The sequence below is a fragment of the Gorilla gorilla genome, chromosome 5 (assembly GCF_029281585.2).
Source record: "Gorilla gorilla gorilla isolate KB3781 chromosome 5, NHGRI_mGorGor1-v2.1_pri, whole genome shotgun sequence".
In the NCBI taxonomy this organism is placed as follows: domain Eukaryota; kingdom Metazoa; phylum Chordata; class Mammalia; order Primates; family Hominidae; genus Gorilla; species Gorilla gorilla.
In genome coordinates, this window is record NC_073229.2 from 133429197 (window position 1) to 133443498 (window position 14302).

The 14302-nt window shown below is 38.8% G+C and overlaps 1 protein-coding gene across 1 annotated transcript in view; it reads left to right on the forward strand.

Moving 5' to 3' along the window:
* The window catches only part of LOC129534260 (uncharacterized), a 37692-nt gene extending 33567 nt beyond the window's left edge, over positions 1–4125 (forward strand). The window contains exons 11-12 of the mRNA XM_063707171.1: positions 1559–1652; positions 3793–4125. Coding sequence (XP_063563241.1) covers positions 1559–1652; positions 3793–4125 — 427 coding nt within the window. The remainder of the gene's footprint in view (positions 1–1558; positions 1653–3792) is intronic.
* Positions 4126–14302: the final 10177 nt, after the last annotated feature.

Sequence of the window (14302 nt, forward strand, 5' to 3'; positions counted from 1 at the left end):
TTGGCAAAAAAACAAAAAACAAACAAAAAAAAACATCTGGAGCCAAGCTATTTTCTGGTTCTTCAAGGGCCTCCTTGGTTGGTGTTTTATATTGCTGTGAAAATAGGGCATCACATTTTTGTTCAGTCAGAATCCACCAATCAGCACAAACTGCCCAAATGCCCTGTGGTCTGGCCGATGCTCTGTGGTCTGTGATTGGTCCTCCAGGTGATGACCTAGAGATGCCACAAGATAAGGAAGCCTTCTGCATTACCAGGGGAAGGCTTATGCATCCAAAGAACTTGTGTATTGAATTCATATTTATTTTATGTATGTTAATTCCTTAAAGTTGCCACTTTGGAGTGCCATTATAACAACAACATATATAGTGGTCCCTTAGTGTCTGTGGGGGATCAGTTCTAAAATCCTCTCCGTTACCAAAATCCAAGGATGCACAAGTTCCTTATATAAAATGGCATAGTATTTGCATATAACCTATGCACTTCCTCCCTTATGCTTTAAATCATCTTTAGATTACTTATAATTATACTTAATACAATTTAAATGCTATGTAAATAGTCATTATACTACATTGTTTTTATTTGTATTATTTTAATTTTTGTATTATTACTTTTTATTATTTTGTTTTCAAATATTTTTTATCTGCAATTAGTTGAATCCATGGATGCAGAACCCATAGATATGGAAGGTCAACTGGATCAAATATGAGTATAGTTACTTACATTTTAAAAAGCACATTCATGCATATTATCCCTCTTAATATTTGCCATAACCATGTGAGATAGGTGATACCCCCTTTACAGATGAAGAAAGAAAGATTGATAGATATTAAGTTACTTGACAAAGTCTCATAGTTATGGACAAAGTACCAAGTCTCAAGGTGGAGAAATGGCTGTAAAGAATATTTAGATAGCTGTTGGACCCATAGGAAAGAGAGAGAATTGGACAACATTTAGGGGGTGCTCAAAGGAGTGAGTCAGTGAGGGGTCCTAAACAAGTGTGGTCAAGAAGGTGAGAAGAGCCAGGTGTGGTGGTGCATGTCTGTAGTCCCAGCTACTCAGTAGGCTGAGGTGGGACAATTGCTTGAGCTCAGGGGTTCAAAGCTGCAGTGAGCTATAATTGCACCACTGCCATTCAGCCTGAGTGACAGAGTAAGATTCTGACTCCAAAAAAAAAAAAAAAAGTCACTTGGTACACCTTTGATGCCCAGTTAACTATATATGTACTTCAAATATATAAAAACATTTTGCTTAAAAAAAAAAAAAGAAGGTAAGAGGAAAAATGGGAGAGAGTAGTGTAATGGTAATCAAGAGAAAATAATTTCCAACACTATGGGGTGGTCACCATAATCAAACTACAGAAAGATCAAGTCCAAAAAGGACAGAAAAGATCCCAGAGCCCTTATAGCTTTCAGTGGAAATATTAAGTCTTGCATAAAAGTTGCATTTCCTATTATTATTGACATTTCTGATCTCATCATGACATCCTGTTCCATCATAATGGTGTCTCTTGATTAGTTGCATATTACATCAAAACAATTTCATATTTTTTGTTGCAGATATTCTCCTACTGCTCTTGTCTTAGCCATCTCTGAGGTGGATGATAACCAAATTGGCAAATTTAGTTTTTACACAAAGGAAGCCATTCTTAAGGTAAACAATTTATTTTTTAAAAGCAAATGAAAGTAAAATAAAGCAACTTGCTCACATATTTCTTTAAGAAGACATAATACTTTATATAAATTTAGCTTCCATATATAAGAAAAGCTTCCAATTTCATAAATAATAATAATGGTTGTTTTAGTCCATTTTCTTTTGCTGTAACAAAATACCTGAGACTGGGTAATTTATAAAGAAAAGAAGTTTATTTGGTCCGATGTTGCGGGAAGTCAGGGACCTCAAACGGAGGAGAGACTAACTGAAGCCATGGCAGAAGAACGTGGATTGTAAAGATTTCATGGACATTTATTAGTTCCCCAAATTAATACTTTTATAATTTCTTATGCCTGTCTTTACTGCAATCTCTAAACATAAATTGTAAAGATTTCATGGACACTTATCACTTCCCCAGTCAATACCCTTGTGATTTCCTATGCCTGTCTTTACTTTAATCTCTTAATCCTGTCAGCTGAGGAGGATGTATGTGGCCTCAGGACCCTGTAATAATTGCATTAACTGCACAAATTGTACAGCATGTGTGTTTGAACAATATGAAATCTGGGCACCTTGAAAAAAGAACAGGATAACAGCAATTGTTCAGGGAATAAGAGAGATAACCTTAAACTCTGACCACCGATGAGCCGGGCGGAACAGAGCCATATTTCTCTTCTTTCAAAAGCAAATGGGAGAAATATCGCTGAATTCTTTTTCTCAGCAAGGAACATCCCTGGGAAAGAGAATACGTGCCTGGAGGTATAGGCCTATAAATGGCACCCCTAGGTGTGGCCGTCTTTTGTGGTCTGTAGTCTGCAGGGGTGAAATAGACCCCAGTCTCCCATGGCGCTCCCAGGCTTATTAGGAAGAGGAAATTCCTGCCTAATAATTTTGGTCAGACCGGTTGCTCTCAAAACGCTGTCTCCTGATAAGATGTTATCAATGACAATGGTGCCCGAAACTTCATTAGCAATTTTAATTTCACCCTGGTCCTGTGGTCCTGTGATCTTGCCCTGCCTCCACTTGCGTTGTGATATTCTATTACTTTGTGAAGTATTTGATGTCTGTGACCCACACTTATTCGCACACTCCCTCCCCTTTTGAAAATCCCTAATAAAAACTTGCTGGTTTTTGCGGCTTGTGGGGCATCACGGAACCTACCGACATGTGATATCTCCCCCAGACACCCAGCTTTAAAATTTGTCTCTTCTGTACTCTGTCCCTTTATTTCTCAAGCCAGCTGACGTTTAGGGAAAGTAGAAAAGAACCTACGTGACTATCAGGGCAGGTTCCCCAATAGTCCATGATTCTGGAGGCTGGGAAGTCCAAGGACATGGTGGCAGCTTCTGGCAAGAGCTTTTGCACTGCATCATAACATGGCAGAAAAGCAGAAGGGCAAGCGATTACATGCAAAAGAGACTGCAAGAGCAAGCCAAGCTTGCTTTTATAACATCCTGCTCTCTCGAGAAAGAAATCCACTCCCACGATTATGACATTAATCCATTCATGAGGGCTCTAATCTCATGGCCCAATCACCTCCCAACACATGAACTTTTGGGGGACACATTCAAACCATAATGATGGCCTTGCCTTATTTGATGTGCACATTAGCCTGGTTTGAACCATAGAGACTGCAACACCACTTATAATAACTTCTGTTAGGTACTAAAAAAGAAGTTCACATGTAGTGAACAATCTTTGCATAAGGTTTTAAAAATATACATTTGTTATTGGAGCTTTTATCTGGTCTTTCTAAACCTGGTGCTATTTTTTATCTGCTACTTGGATTTCTTTGCTTCTATATGTGTATTTTTAAAACATCGATCTAATCTTGGCTTACAGGAGCCTGCCACTGAGCACATGTTTGCTAGTTCATCAGAGCCTATTCATCTTTTCCTGACCACTGGTGAAATCTCATGGTGTCCAGCTATAGAGCAAATCAAGCCTGGAGGCTGCCTTCTTGGAATGAAATGCTGCTTAGGGAGAGACCAGATTCAGTCTTATGGCTGAGTAGCAAGCATCCCAGCTCATTTGGGAGTTTGATTCATATATTTACATGTTGAATAAGTGGTGATTTCAACCCTCAACTCACTTCTTTATGCAAGAAATTCCTAATATTTTTCATATTTTCTTCCTTTAGCTCTTGCTGCATTCAGGAGTGGAAAATATGCAGGTGACTCTTGCATGCCAAGCTGCTCAGAAAAATGCTTTGATGGCAGCTGTCCAGCAGGTGTACTTCTATTGCACCTCTCAAGGGAGCTGTCCTGCTAATGTCAAGGTCAGCCTGCATGACAGAGAAGCCAGAGGCATCTCATCACCCCCACCAGCTAATGTCAGGCTGCCCCTTTCTTCCTTCCTTTTTTCCCTTCTCCCTTTCTCCCTTTCTTTCTCCCCTGCCCCCTACTTTCTCTTTCCTATCTCTTTATCTTCCTTACTTTCCTTTTTTCTTCCTTTCCTTGTTTCCTGTTTGTGAATCAATGTATGACCAAATCCTTACTGGATTTCTTAATTTTCAGTTATACTTTTTTCTGTATTTCTTATTTTTTGGTTATTGAGACATAATTCATGTGATATAAAACATACCACAGGCTGAGCATGGTGGCTCACACCTGTAATCACAGCACTTTAGGAGGCAGAGGTGGGTGGATCACAAGGTCAGGAGATCGATACCATCCTGGCCAATATGATGAAACCCCATCTCTACTAAAATACAAAAAACTAGCTGGGCATGGTCGCACGTGCCTATAGTCCCAGCTACTCGGGAGGCTAAGGCAGGGGAATTGCTTGAACCCAGAAGGCGGAGTTTGCAGTGAGCTGAGATCGTGCCACTGCACTTCAACCTGGCAACAGAGTGAGACTCCTTCTCAAAACAAACAAACAAACACCATATTATAGTATATAATTCAGTGGTTTTTAGTATATTCACAAGATTGTGCAACCATCATCACTAATTCCAAAACATTTTTATCACTCACTCTCAAAAGAAACGTTGTACCCATTAGCAGTTACTTACTTTTTCTCCCTCCCCTCAGTCCCTAGCAACCACTAATCTACTTTCTGTTTCTATAGATTTGCTTATTCTGGACATTGTATATAAATGGAATCATACAACAGGTGACCTTTGGTGTCTGGCTTTTTTCCCTTAGCATAATATTCTCAAAATTTAACTGTGCTGTAGCATGTATCAGTGCTTCATTTCTTCATTGCTAAATAATATTTTATTATATGGATATACCACATTTGTTTCTACTTTTTGGCATTAGGAATAATGCCACTATGAACATTTATGTATAGGGTTTTTTTGTTTTGTTTTGTTTCGTCTTGTTTGAGACAGAGTCTTGCTCTGTCGCCCAGGCTGGAGTGCAATGGTGCCATCTCGGCTCACTACAACCTCCACCTCCCAGGTTCAAGTGATTCTCCTGTCTTAGCCTCCTGAGTAGCTGGGACTACAGGTGCATACCACCACGCCTGGCTAATGTTTTGTATTTTTAGTAGAGACAGGGTTTCACCGTATTAGCCAGGATGGTCTCGATCTCCTGACCTCGTGATCTGCCCACCTCAGCCTCCCAAAGAGCTGGAATTACAAGTGTGAGCCACCACGCCTGGCCTACGTATAGGTTTTTATGAGGACATATATTTTTAAATTTTCTTGGGTATATACCTAGAAATTGGATTGCTCAGATTATATGGTAACTTTATATTTTACATTCTGAGGAACCACCAAACTGTTTTTCAAAGTGGCTGCACTTTTTACATTCCCATCAGCAATGTATGAGGGTTCCAATGTCTCCACATTTTTGTCAACACTTGTTATTGTTTTTTTATTTTAGCTGTTCTAGTAGGAGTAAAGTAGTATCTCATTTTGGTTTTGACTTGGATTTCCCTATTTACTAAGACCTTAAGCATCTTTTCATTTGCTTACTTGACCATTTGTGTGTCTTCTTTAGAGAAATGTCTATTTAAATCCTTTGCCTTTCTATAAAATTTGATGTTTTGGTTTTTTATTGATGAGTTGTAAGAGTTCTTTATATATCCTGAATACAAGTCCCTTATAAGGCATATGATTTGCAAATATATTCTACGGATTGTCTTATGATCTCCATTTATCTGTTATTTCATTACTTGTACTTTTGGCATCATATTTAAGAAACCATTGCCTAATCCAAAGTTATGAAAACACTCATATTTTCTTCAAAGAGATTTATGGTTTTAACTCTTACATTTAGGTCTAGGGTCCATTTATACTTAATTGTGCTATATAATGGGAAGTAGGGATCCAACTTTATTCTTCTCATGCGGCTAATCAGTTTTCCCAGAACCACTTGTTGAAAAGACTCATCTTTCCTCATTAAATTGTCCTGGAACCCTTGCAAAAAAAAACACTTGACCATAAATGTTAAGAATGTATAACTGGACTCTCAATTCTATTCCATTAATCTAAATGCCTGTTTTTATGCCAGTACTACTATGTTTTGATTACTGTAGCTTTGTAGAAAGTTTGAAATTATGAAGCATAATCCCTCCAAATTTGTTTTTCTTTTTCAAGTTTGCTTTAGCTATTTTGAGTCCCTTGCATTTTCATATGAATTTTAGTGTCAGCTTGTCAATTTTGGGGGCTTTAAAAAGAGTAAGTTGGAATTTTGACAGGGATTACAGCAAACCTATAGATTGAGTAGTATTGCCATTTTATTTTATTTTAGTAGGATTGCCATTTTAACAATATTATGTCTTCCAATTCTTGAGCATGGGATGTCTTTCTATTTATAGACACACGTTGGAGATGTTGTAGGTTTGGTTCCAGACGGTTCCATGCAAATTTTTTGGTTTCTGAGTGCATATAAAACTTATGTTTATATTACACTGTAGCCAATTAAGTGTGTAATACCATTTTGTCTTTAAAAAACCCAATGTACATATACCTTAATTAAATATACATTATTCACTTGCAGACCAAAGAATATTAAGTTACAAAAAAAGAAAAAATATATATTTTTACTAAAAACTGCTAATAATCATTTGAGCCTTCAGTGAGTTGTAATCTTTTTGCTGGTGGAGGGCCTTACCTTGATATGGAAGGCTGCTGACCGATTAGGGTGGTGGTTGCTGAAGGTTGGGGGCCAGAGGTCTCTGGCAATTTCTTAAAATAAGACAAAATAAAGTTTTCCACATTCATTGACTCTACTTTTCATGAAAAGTTTCTCTTTGGCATGTAATACTGTTTGATAGCATTTTACCTACAGTAAAACTTTTTCAAAACTGAAGTTAATTCTCTCAAACTGTGCTTTATGTAATATTCTAAATCCTTAGCTGTCACTTCAACAATGTTCACAGCATCTTCACCAGGAGTAGATTCCATCTCAAGAAACCACTTTCTTTCTTAGCTCATCCATAAGAAGTATCTCCTCATCTGTTTAAGTTTTATCACGAGAATGCAGCAATTCAGTTACATCTTCAGGTTCCACTTCTAATTCTAGTTCTCTTGCTATTTCTGCCACATCTGCAGTGACTTCCTCCACTGAAGTCTTGAACTCCTCAAAGTCCTCCATGAGGGTTGGAATTAACTTCTTCCAAATTCCTGTTAAAGTGGATATTTTGACCTCCTCTCATGAATCATGAATGTTCTTAATGATATCTAGAATGATAAATCTTCCAGAAGGTTTTCAATTTACTTTACCCAGATCCATTATGCAGGGGTGTCCAAATCTTTGGCTTCTCTGGGCCACATTGGAAGAATTGCCATGGGCCACACATAAAATACACTAACACTAATGATAGCTGATGAGCTTTAAAAAAAATTTCAAAAAAACTCATAATGTTTTAAGAAAGTTTACAAATTTGTGTTGGACTGCATTCAAAGCCATTCTAGGCCTCATGCAGCCCGTGGGCCATGGGTTGGACAAACTTACATTAGAGTAATTACTATCTATGGCAGTTATAGTCTTATGGAATGTATTTCTTAATAATGACTTCACAATATGACACAGAAACACAAGACATACTCCTTGATCCATGGGCTGTAGAATGGATGTTGTGTTAGCAGGCATAGAAACATTAATCTCTTTGTACATTTCCATTAGAGCTCTTGGGCACTGTCAATGTACAGTAATGTTTTGAAAGGAATCTCTTTTTCTGAACAGTGGGTCTCAACAGTGGGCTTAAGATGTTCAGTAAACTATGCTGTAAAGAGATGTGGTGTCATCCGGGCTTTGTTATTCCATTTGCAGAGCACAGGCAGGATAGATTTAGCATAATTCTTAAGAGTCCTAGGATTTGGGGAATGGTAAATGAGCATTTGCTTCCACTTCAAGTCACCAATAGCATTAATCTCTAACAAAAGAGTCAACCTGTCCTTTGAAGCTTTGAAGCCAGGCATTGACTTCTCCTCTCTAGCTATAAAAATACCAGATGGCATCTTCTTTCAGTGGAAGACTGGTTTGTCTACATTGAAAATCTATTGTTTAATGTAGCCACCTCTATCAATTATCTTAGCTAGATATTCTGGATAACTTGCTGCAACTTCTACATCAGCATTTACCACACTTCACCTTACACTTCTTTGTTATGGAGATGGCTTCTTTCCTTAACCCTCATGAACCAGTCTCTGCTAGTTTCAAACTTTTCTCTCATCCTTCAAGGAACTGGAGAGAGTTAGGACCTTGCTTTGGATTAGCCTTGGGCTTCAGGGAATTTTGTGGTTGATTTGATCTTCTATCCAGACCACTAAAACTTTTTCCATATCAATAATAAGGCTATTTTCCTTTCTTATCATTCTTGTATGCATTAGTGTAACGCTTTTAATTTCCTTCAAAAACTTTTCCTTTGCATTCACAACTTGGCTGTTTTGCACCAGAGGCTTAGCTTTTGGCCTATTCCAGCTTTTGACATGCCTTCCTTGCTAAGCTTAATCATATTTAGCTTTTGATTGCAAGTGAGAATCGTGTGACTCTGCTTCTCCCTTAAACACTTAGAGGCCACTGTAGAGTTATTAATTGGCCTAATTTCAATAGGGTGTCTCAGGGAATAGGGAGATCCGAGGAGAGGTAGGGAGACAGGGGAACGGCCAGTCGGTGAAGCAGTGAGAACACACACGTTTATTAAGTTCATCTTATTTGGTGTGGTTCATGGCACCCCAAAATATTTACAATAGTAACATCAAAGATCGCTGATGTCGGATCACCATAATAGACATAATAATGAAAAAGTTTGAAATATTGTATATTGTATGAATTACAAAAATGTGACAGAGACATGAAGTAAGCATATGCTATTGGTGCCAATAATTTGTTCAATACAGGGTTGCCACAAACGTTCAACTTGTAAAAAACACAATATCTGCATTAAGCTGAGTGCAAGAAAATGAAGTATGCCTTTATTTAGGTCTTCTTCAACTTCTTTCAACAATATTTTATAGTCCTCAGGGTACAACTTTTATCCTTTTTTGTTACATATTAATTCCAAAATATTTCATTCCTTTTAACATGATTATAAATTGAATTGTTTTTCTTAACTTCATTTTCAGAGTGTTCATTACTAGTATATTGGAATACAAATTGACTTTTGTATATTGATCTTGTATCCTGCAATCTTACAAAGCCAGTTTGTTGGTTCTACTAATTTACAGGTGTGTGTTTGTGTGTATGTATGTGTGTGTTCGTAGTATTTCTTAGGATTTTCTATATACAAGATTATGTTATCTGCAAGTAGAGATAGTTTTACTTCTTCCTTTCCAATCTTTATGCCTTTTATTTCTTTTCTTGCCTAATTGCTCTGGCTAGACCCTCCAATACAAGATCGAGTAGAAGTAGTGACAGTAGATATTATTGTATTATTCCTACTCTTAGGGGAAAACCGTCAGCCTTTCACCATTAAGTGTGATATTAGCATTAGTTTTTCATAGATACCTCTTATCCGGCTGAGGACATTCCCTTCTATTCTAAGTTTGTTGAATGTTTTAATTGTGAAGGGGTTGGATTTTATCTACATATACTTTTTTTTTGTATTTTGGTTTTTTTCACTTAACAGTATATCTTGGTTATAACTCCAAATCAGTTCACAGAGGTTTTCCCTTTTTTTGCAACTGTATAATTCTCTTTTATGTATATACTAGTGAATGTAACTTACATGTAAAATTAAATATGGTTTTAAGAAATCAACTTTCCAGATGGTTTCAAACATTCTTTAAGCCTCATGGATTCTACTCAGCTCACCACATTAACCCCTTATCACATTTATCTACCTCTATTTACCCATTTCTACTCTCTCTTTTTTTTTTTTTTTTTCAGAGATAGGGTCTCACTCTGGCACCCAGACTAGAGTGTAGTGGTGTGACCATAGCTCACTACAGCCTCGTATTCCTGGGCTCAATTGATCTTCCCACTTCAGTCTTTCAAGTAGCTGGGACCACAGGTGTGTGCCACCATGTGCTGCCAATTTTTAAATTTTTTCTAGAGATAGGATCTCGCTATGTTGCCCAGGCTGGTCTCAAACTCCTGGCCTTGAGCAATCCTCCCTCCTTGGCTTCCCAAAGCAGTGGGATTATAGGCATGAGCCACCATACCTGGCCTGTACTCTTCATATTAATAGGAAAGTACAAATTTACGGGTATGGCAACAATATTGAATGCTAAATACTTCTACTGCCAAATACTCTGTCCCATAGAAATCACCTGCTGTAAAAAACAGGGATAGAGTGAGTTATATAGATTTTTAAAAATACAACCCCCCAGAATCTTAATTCAGTGCCTATTGTAAGTTAGGCTCATAAGATAATACTGAGGTACAATTCCTGACCCTGATGAACCTCTAGGCTGGTGTGTTTAAGGGGGGTAGGCCCACAAGTGGCTCAAAGACAAAGGCACAGAGAGGTTCAACAAGCCATACAAAAGGAGATTAAAGAAATGAGAATACACATCTGGGAAAACAGGAAGGGCAGCACAGAGAGGGGGCATTTGGGAAAACCCTGAAGGATGAGTTTTTTGGCAGGCAGAGATGACCACTTGATCATTCTGAGTAGAGGAAAGACCCTTCAGATACCCATGCATGGGAGACAGAAAGGGCAAATGGGGACCAGGAAAAAACGAGAAGCCCAACTTGATAACCACCTGTGATTTTCATACACAGTTGACATACAGAATCCTTTACTCAGTCAATTTGATCTTATAAAGAATACCAGTATATAAAACAGATGTAAGTGGGGCTGTTCTGGTTGAAGTGAAGGTTAAGAGCTTATAAGTCACTTCCTAAGATCAATCCAAGGAGCACATGTTAAAAGATACTGGACAGGAGCACAGGACAGGGGTGGAAGGTGGGAAAGTGATAGCCTGGAAAGACCTGCAGCATTGGGAAGGGTAGGGAGGCATTAGGGTAACAGCCTGGGAAGGTGGGCTAGGACTATAATGTGGGTGCCCTGAAAGAACTGGCCCAGGTGTCATCTCCCTAGAGAGCCTTTTCCTAGTCTCTCAGATCACTAGTTACTATATTTTCTACATACAAAATCATTTGTAGTTCAATTATGTTTTCCACATTATACTGACTGTGAGGACGGCTCTTTGTATATTTTTTTGTCTTTGTGTCTGCCTAGTAGACAGACACAAAGACAAGTAGGAAATACCATTCATTGAATGATTGCTGAATTCACACTTATTGGAGATTTAAAATGCTGTAGACAGACACAAAGGCAAATAATAAGTACCATTTGTTGAGTGATTGCTGAATTCACACTTAAAAGTGTTTGAGCTAAGGAAGGACCTGACCTGAGATTCTCATTAGGAATATTCACTGCATTTGACAGGTTAAAGGGGAGAAAGGTAAGTTAGGGAGACCAAAAGGCAAGAAGATGTGAAGTCCTGAGCCATGGGTGCAGGTGTGGGGATGAGCGGGAGGGATGGGTGTGAGCAGCATTGTTGGAATGCATGCAGCACACAGGCTTGGGGTGAGTCCCTGGACAAGATTGAAGATTCCTACCAGGTTGCCACCCTCAAATGCACACCCTTTAAACGTATCTTACACCTGCTACCATGCTTCTCTCCAGCCACAGAGTGTGAAGTGTTCCTCTTCCCAGTCAAGTTCAATGCCTCCCACCAACATTCTCAATCCATTTCCTTTTCAGAGGCCTTGATTCATTGGTTATCTTCTTTCCCTACTGCACTTCCAATCTTTTTCTCCATTACCTCTTTCCACTTACAGGTACTTCCCACATTCCACTTATGTGCAGGCTAGATTGTTTTCATCCTCTCCAGAAAGCTTAACTGAATCCTATGTGCTTCTCTGGCCAGTGCCCTAATTATGACCTTTCTTTCTTATTCAGGTTTATTGAAAGGATGTTCTTTAACCCCCTAGCTCTATATCCTTTCATTGTAATATAGCTTGCTCTTCCACTACACCTCTGAAACTGCTCTCACTAGAGTCAGCAATGACCTCTCAATTGTTAAATCCAGCGAACATTATTAAGATGTTATATTTGACTACTTTCCTTCATTTAATGCTCTTGGTCACTCCCTTGTCCTCGATACTCTTCTTCCTCTGCTTCTGCAACTCTGTTCTCTCCTGGATCTCTTCTACATCTTTGATTCTTCCTTCTCAATTTACTGGAGTTGGGGACCTCTTTTCTACCCATCTCTAACATGATGATGTTTTCCTGGATCCTCTTTTTAGAACTCCTATTCTCTCCTTTCATATTCTCCCTTGGTGATCTCATTGACTCTTGAGGTTTAAAACCTCCAATATACTGTCAACTTTCAAATCTACATCTCTTCATGGAACCTCTCTCCCAAGCCCCAAACTAGAGTATCTAAATGCTTCACAGATAGTGTTTGGATATCCCACAAACACCTGAACTCGGTATCAAAAGGCAACTCATTCTTCTCCCATCTAATTCTCTAGTGTTTCTATTCTTGGTTAAGGTAGCACCACCTGAGTAGTAACACAGGATTTTTTTCTTTTTTTTGAGATGGAGTTTTGCTTGTGTCGCCCAGGCTGGGGTGCAATGGTGCAATCTTGGCTTACTGCAACCTCTGCCTCCCAGGTACAAGTGATCCTCCAGCCTCAGCCTCTCAAGTAGCTGGAATTACAGGCACACGTCACCATGTCAGGCTAATTTTTGTATGTTTAGTAGAGATGGGGTTTTGCCATGTCGGCCAGGCTCGTCTCGAACTCCTGACCTCAGGTGATCCGCCTGTCTTGGCCTTCCAGAGTGCTGGGATTACAGGCATGAGCCACTGCGCCCAGCCGTCAGAAAGGATTAAAATGTGGGTATTGTCCTCAACTCCTCTGGCTTTCTTACTTTAAATCAATCAAGCACTACCTCTTGCCAATATCACACTCTACATATTTATTGAATATGGCCCCTCTTCTCCATCCTCACTGCCTTAGTTCAAATTCTCATTATCTCACTTGTGTGACTGTAATGGCCTTCTAAGTGGCCTCCATCCCTCTCGGTCCATGCCTTGCACCACTACCTCTGCCCTCAACCATATCTATCCTCCACACAGTGACCAGAGAAACTATACCTCCTTGATTAAATCCCTTCGGTGGCTTCTTGTAGACCAAAGAGCAAAACTCAACCTCCTTAGCTAGGCATGCAAGACCTTCACTTCCTGACCCCAGCCCTCTATTCTGTCACTTCTCCTGCCCTCTATTTGAAGTATCCTAAACATTTTGTGCTATTTCATGTCTCTCTCCTTCTACTCATATTTCTCAGATAATTTTAACCTTACTTTACCACATCCCACCCTCCCGTTTTATTTTTTTGCCTCCAAGATTCAACTCAGTCATTGTATCTTCTAGGATGTGTTCATGACTCTTGACTAAAATGCATTTTGTGACTACTTCATTATAAAATGGTACACTGTAATTCACACACACATTGCTTCTCTTACAAGTGTGAAACAACAAGAGGACTGATGACATCATAAGGAGAAATAAATGATGGAGACAATGAAAGAGTGCAGGGGAAGAAAGGGAAGGGAGTAAGAAAGGAAAGAGATGGAGAACAAATTTTGCACTGCCACCAAAGACAAAGGAAGAGAGCATTTCAAGAAGGAAAAAGTCACCAAAGATGTACAGATGACAAATAAGCAGAAAAGATGTTCAACACTGTTAGTCGTTAGCAAAATGCAAACTGAAACCCTATTGAGAAACCTCTACATGCCCTTTAGAATGGTTAAAATGTAAAAGACTGACCATCTGAGTGTTGGCTAAGTTGTGGAGGACCTGGGCCTCTCACACACTGCTAATGGCAATGCAAAATGGTGCAACCACCTTGGAAAACAGTTTGGCAGTTTCTTAAAAAAATTGAACATATACTTACCATATGATCCAGCCATTCCTCTCCTAGGTATTTAACCAAGAGAAATGAAAGCACACGTCTATACAAACATTTTTACACAATATGTTTATAGCAGTTTTATTCATAATAGCCAAGAACTGGAAAGAATCCAAATGCCCATCAACAAGTGATTGGATAAACAAATTGTAGTGTATCCATACGACAGAATAGTACTACTCAGCAACACAAAGAAGTAAAATATTTATATCCACAATAATATGAAGACAAAAAAGGGCACATAATGCATGATTCCATGCATATTAAATTCTAGGAAATGCATTCTCCTCTATAGTTGCAGAAAGCCAAGCAGTGATTGCTTAAGGAAG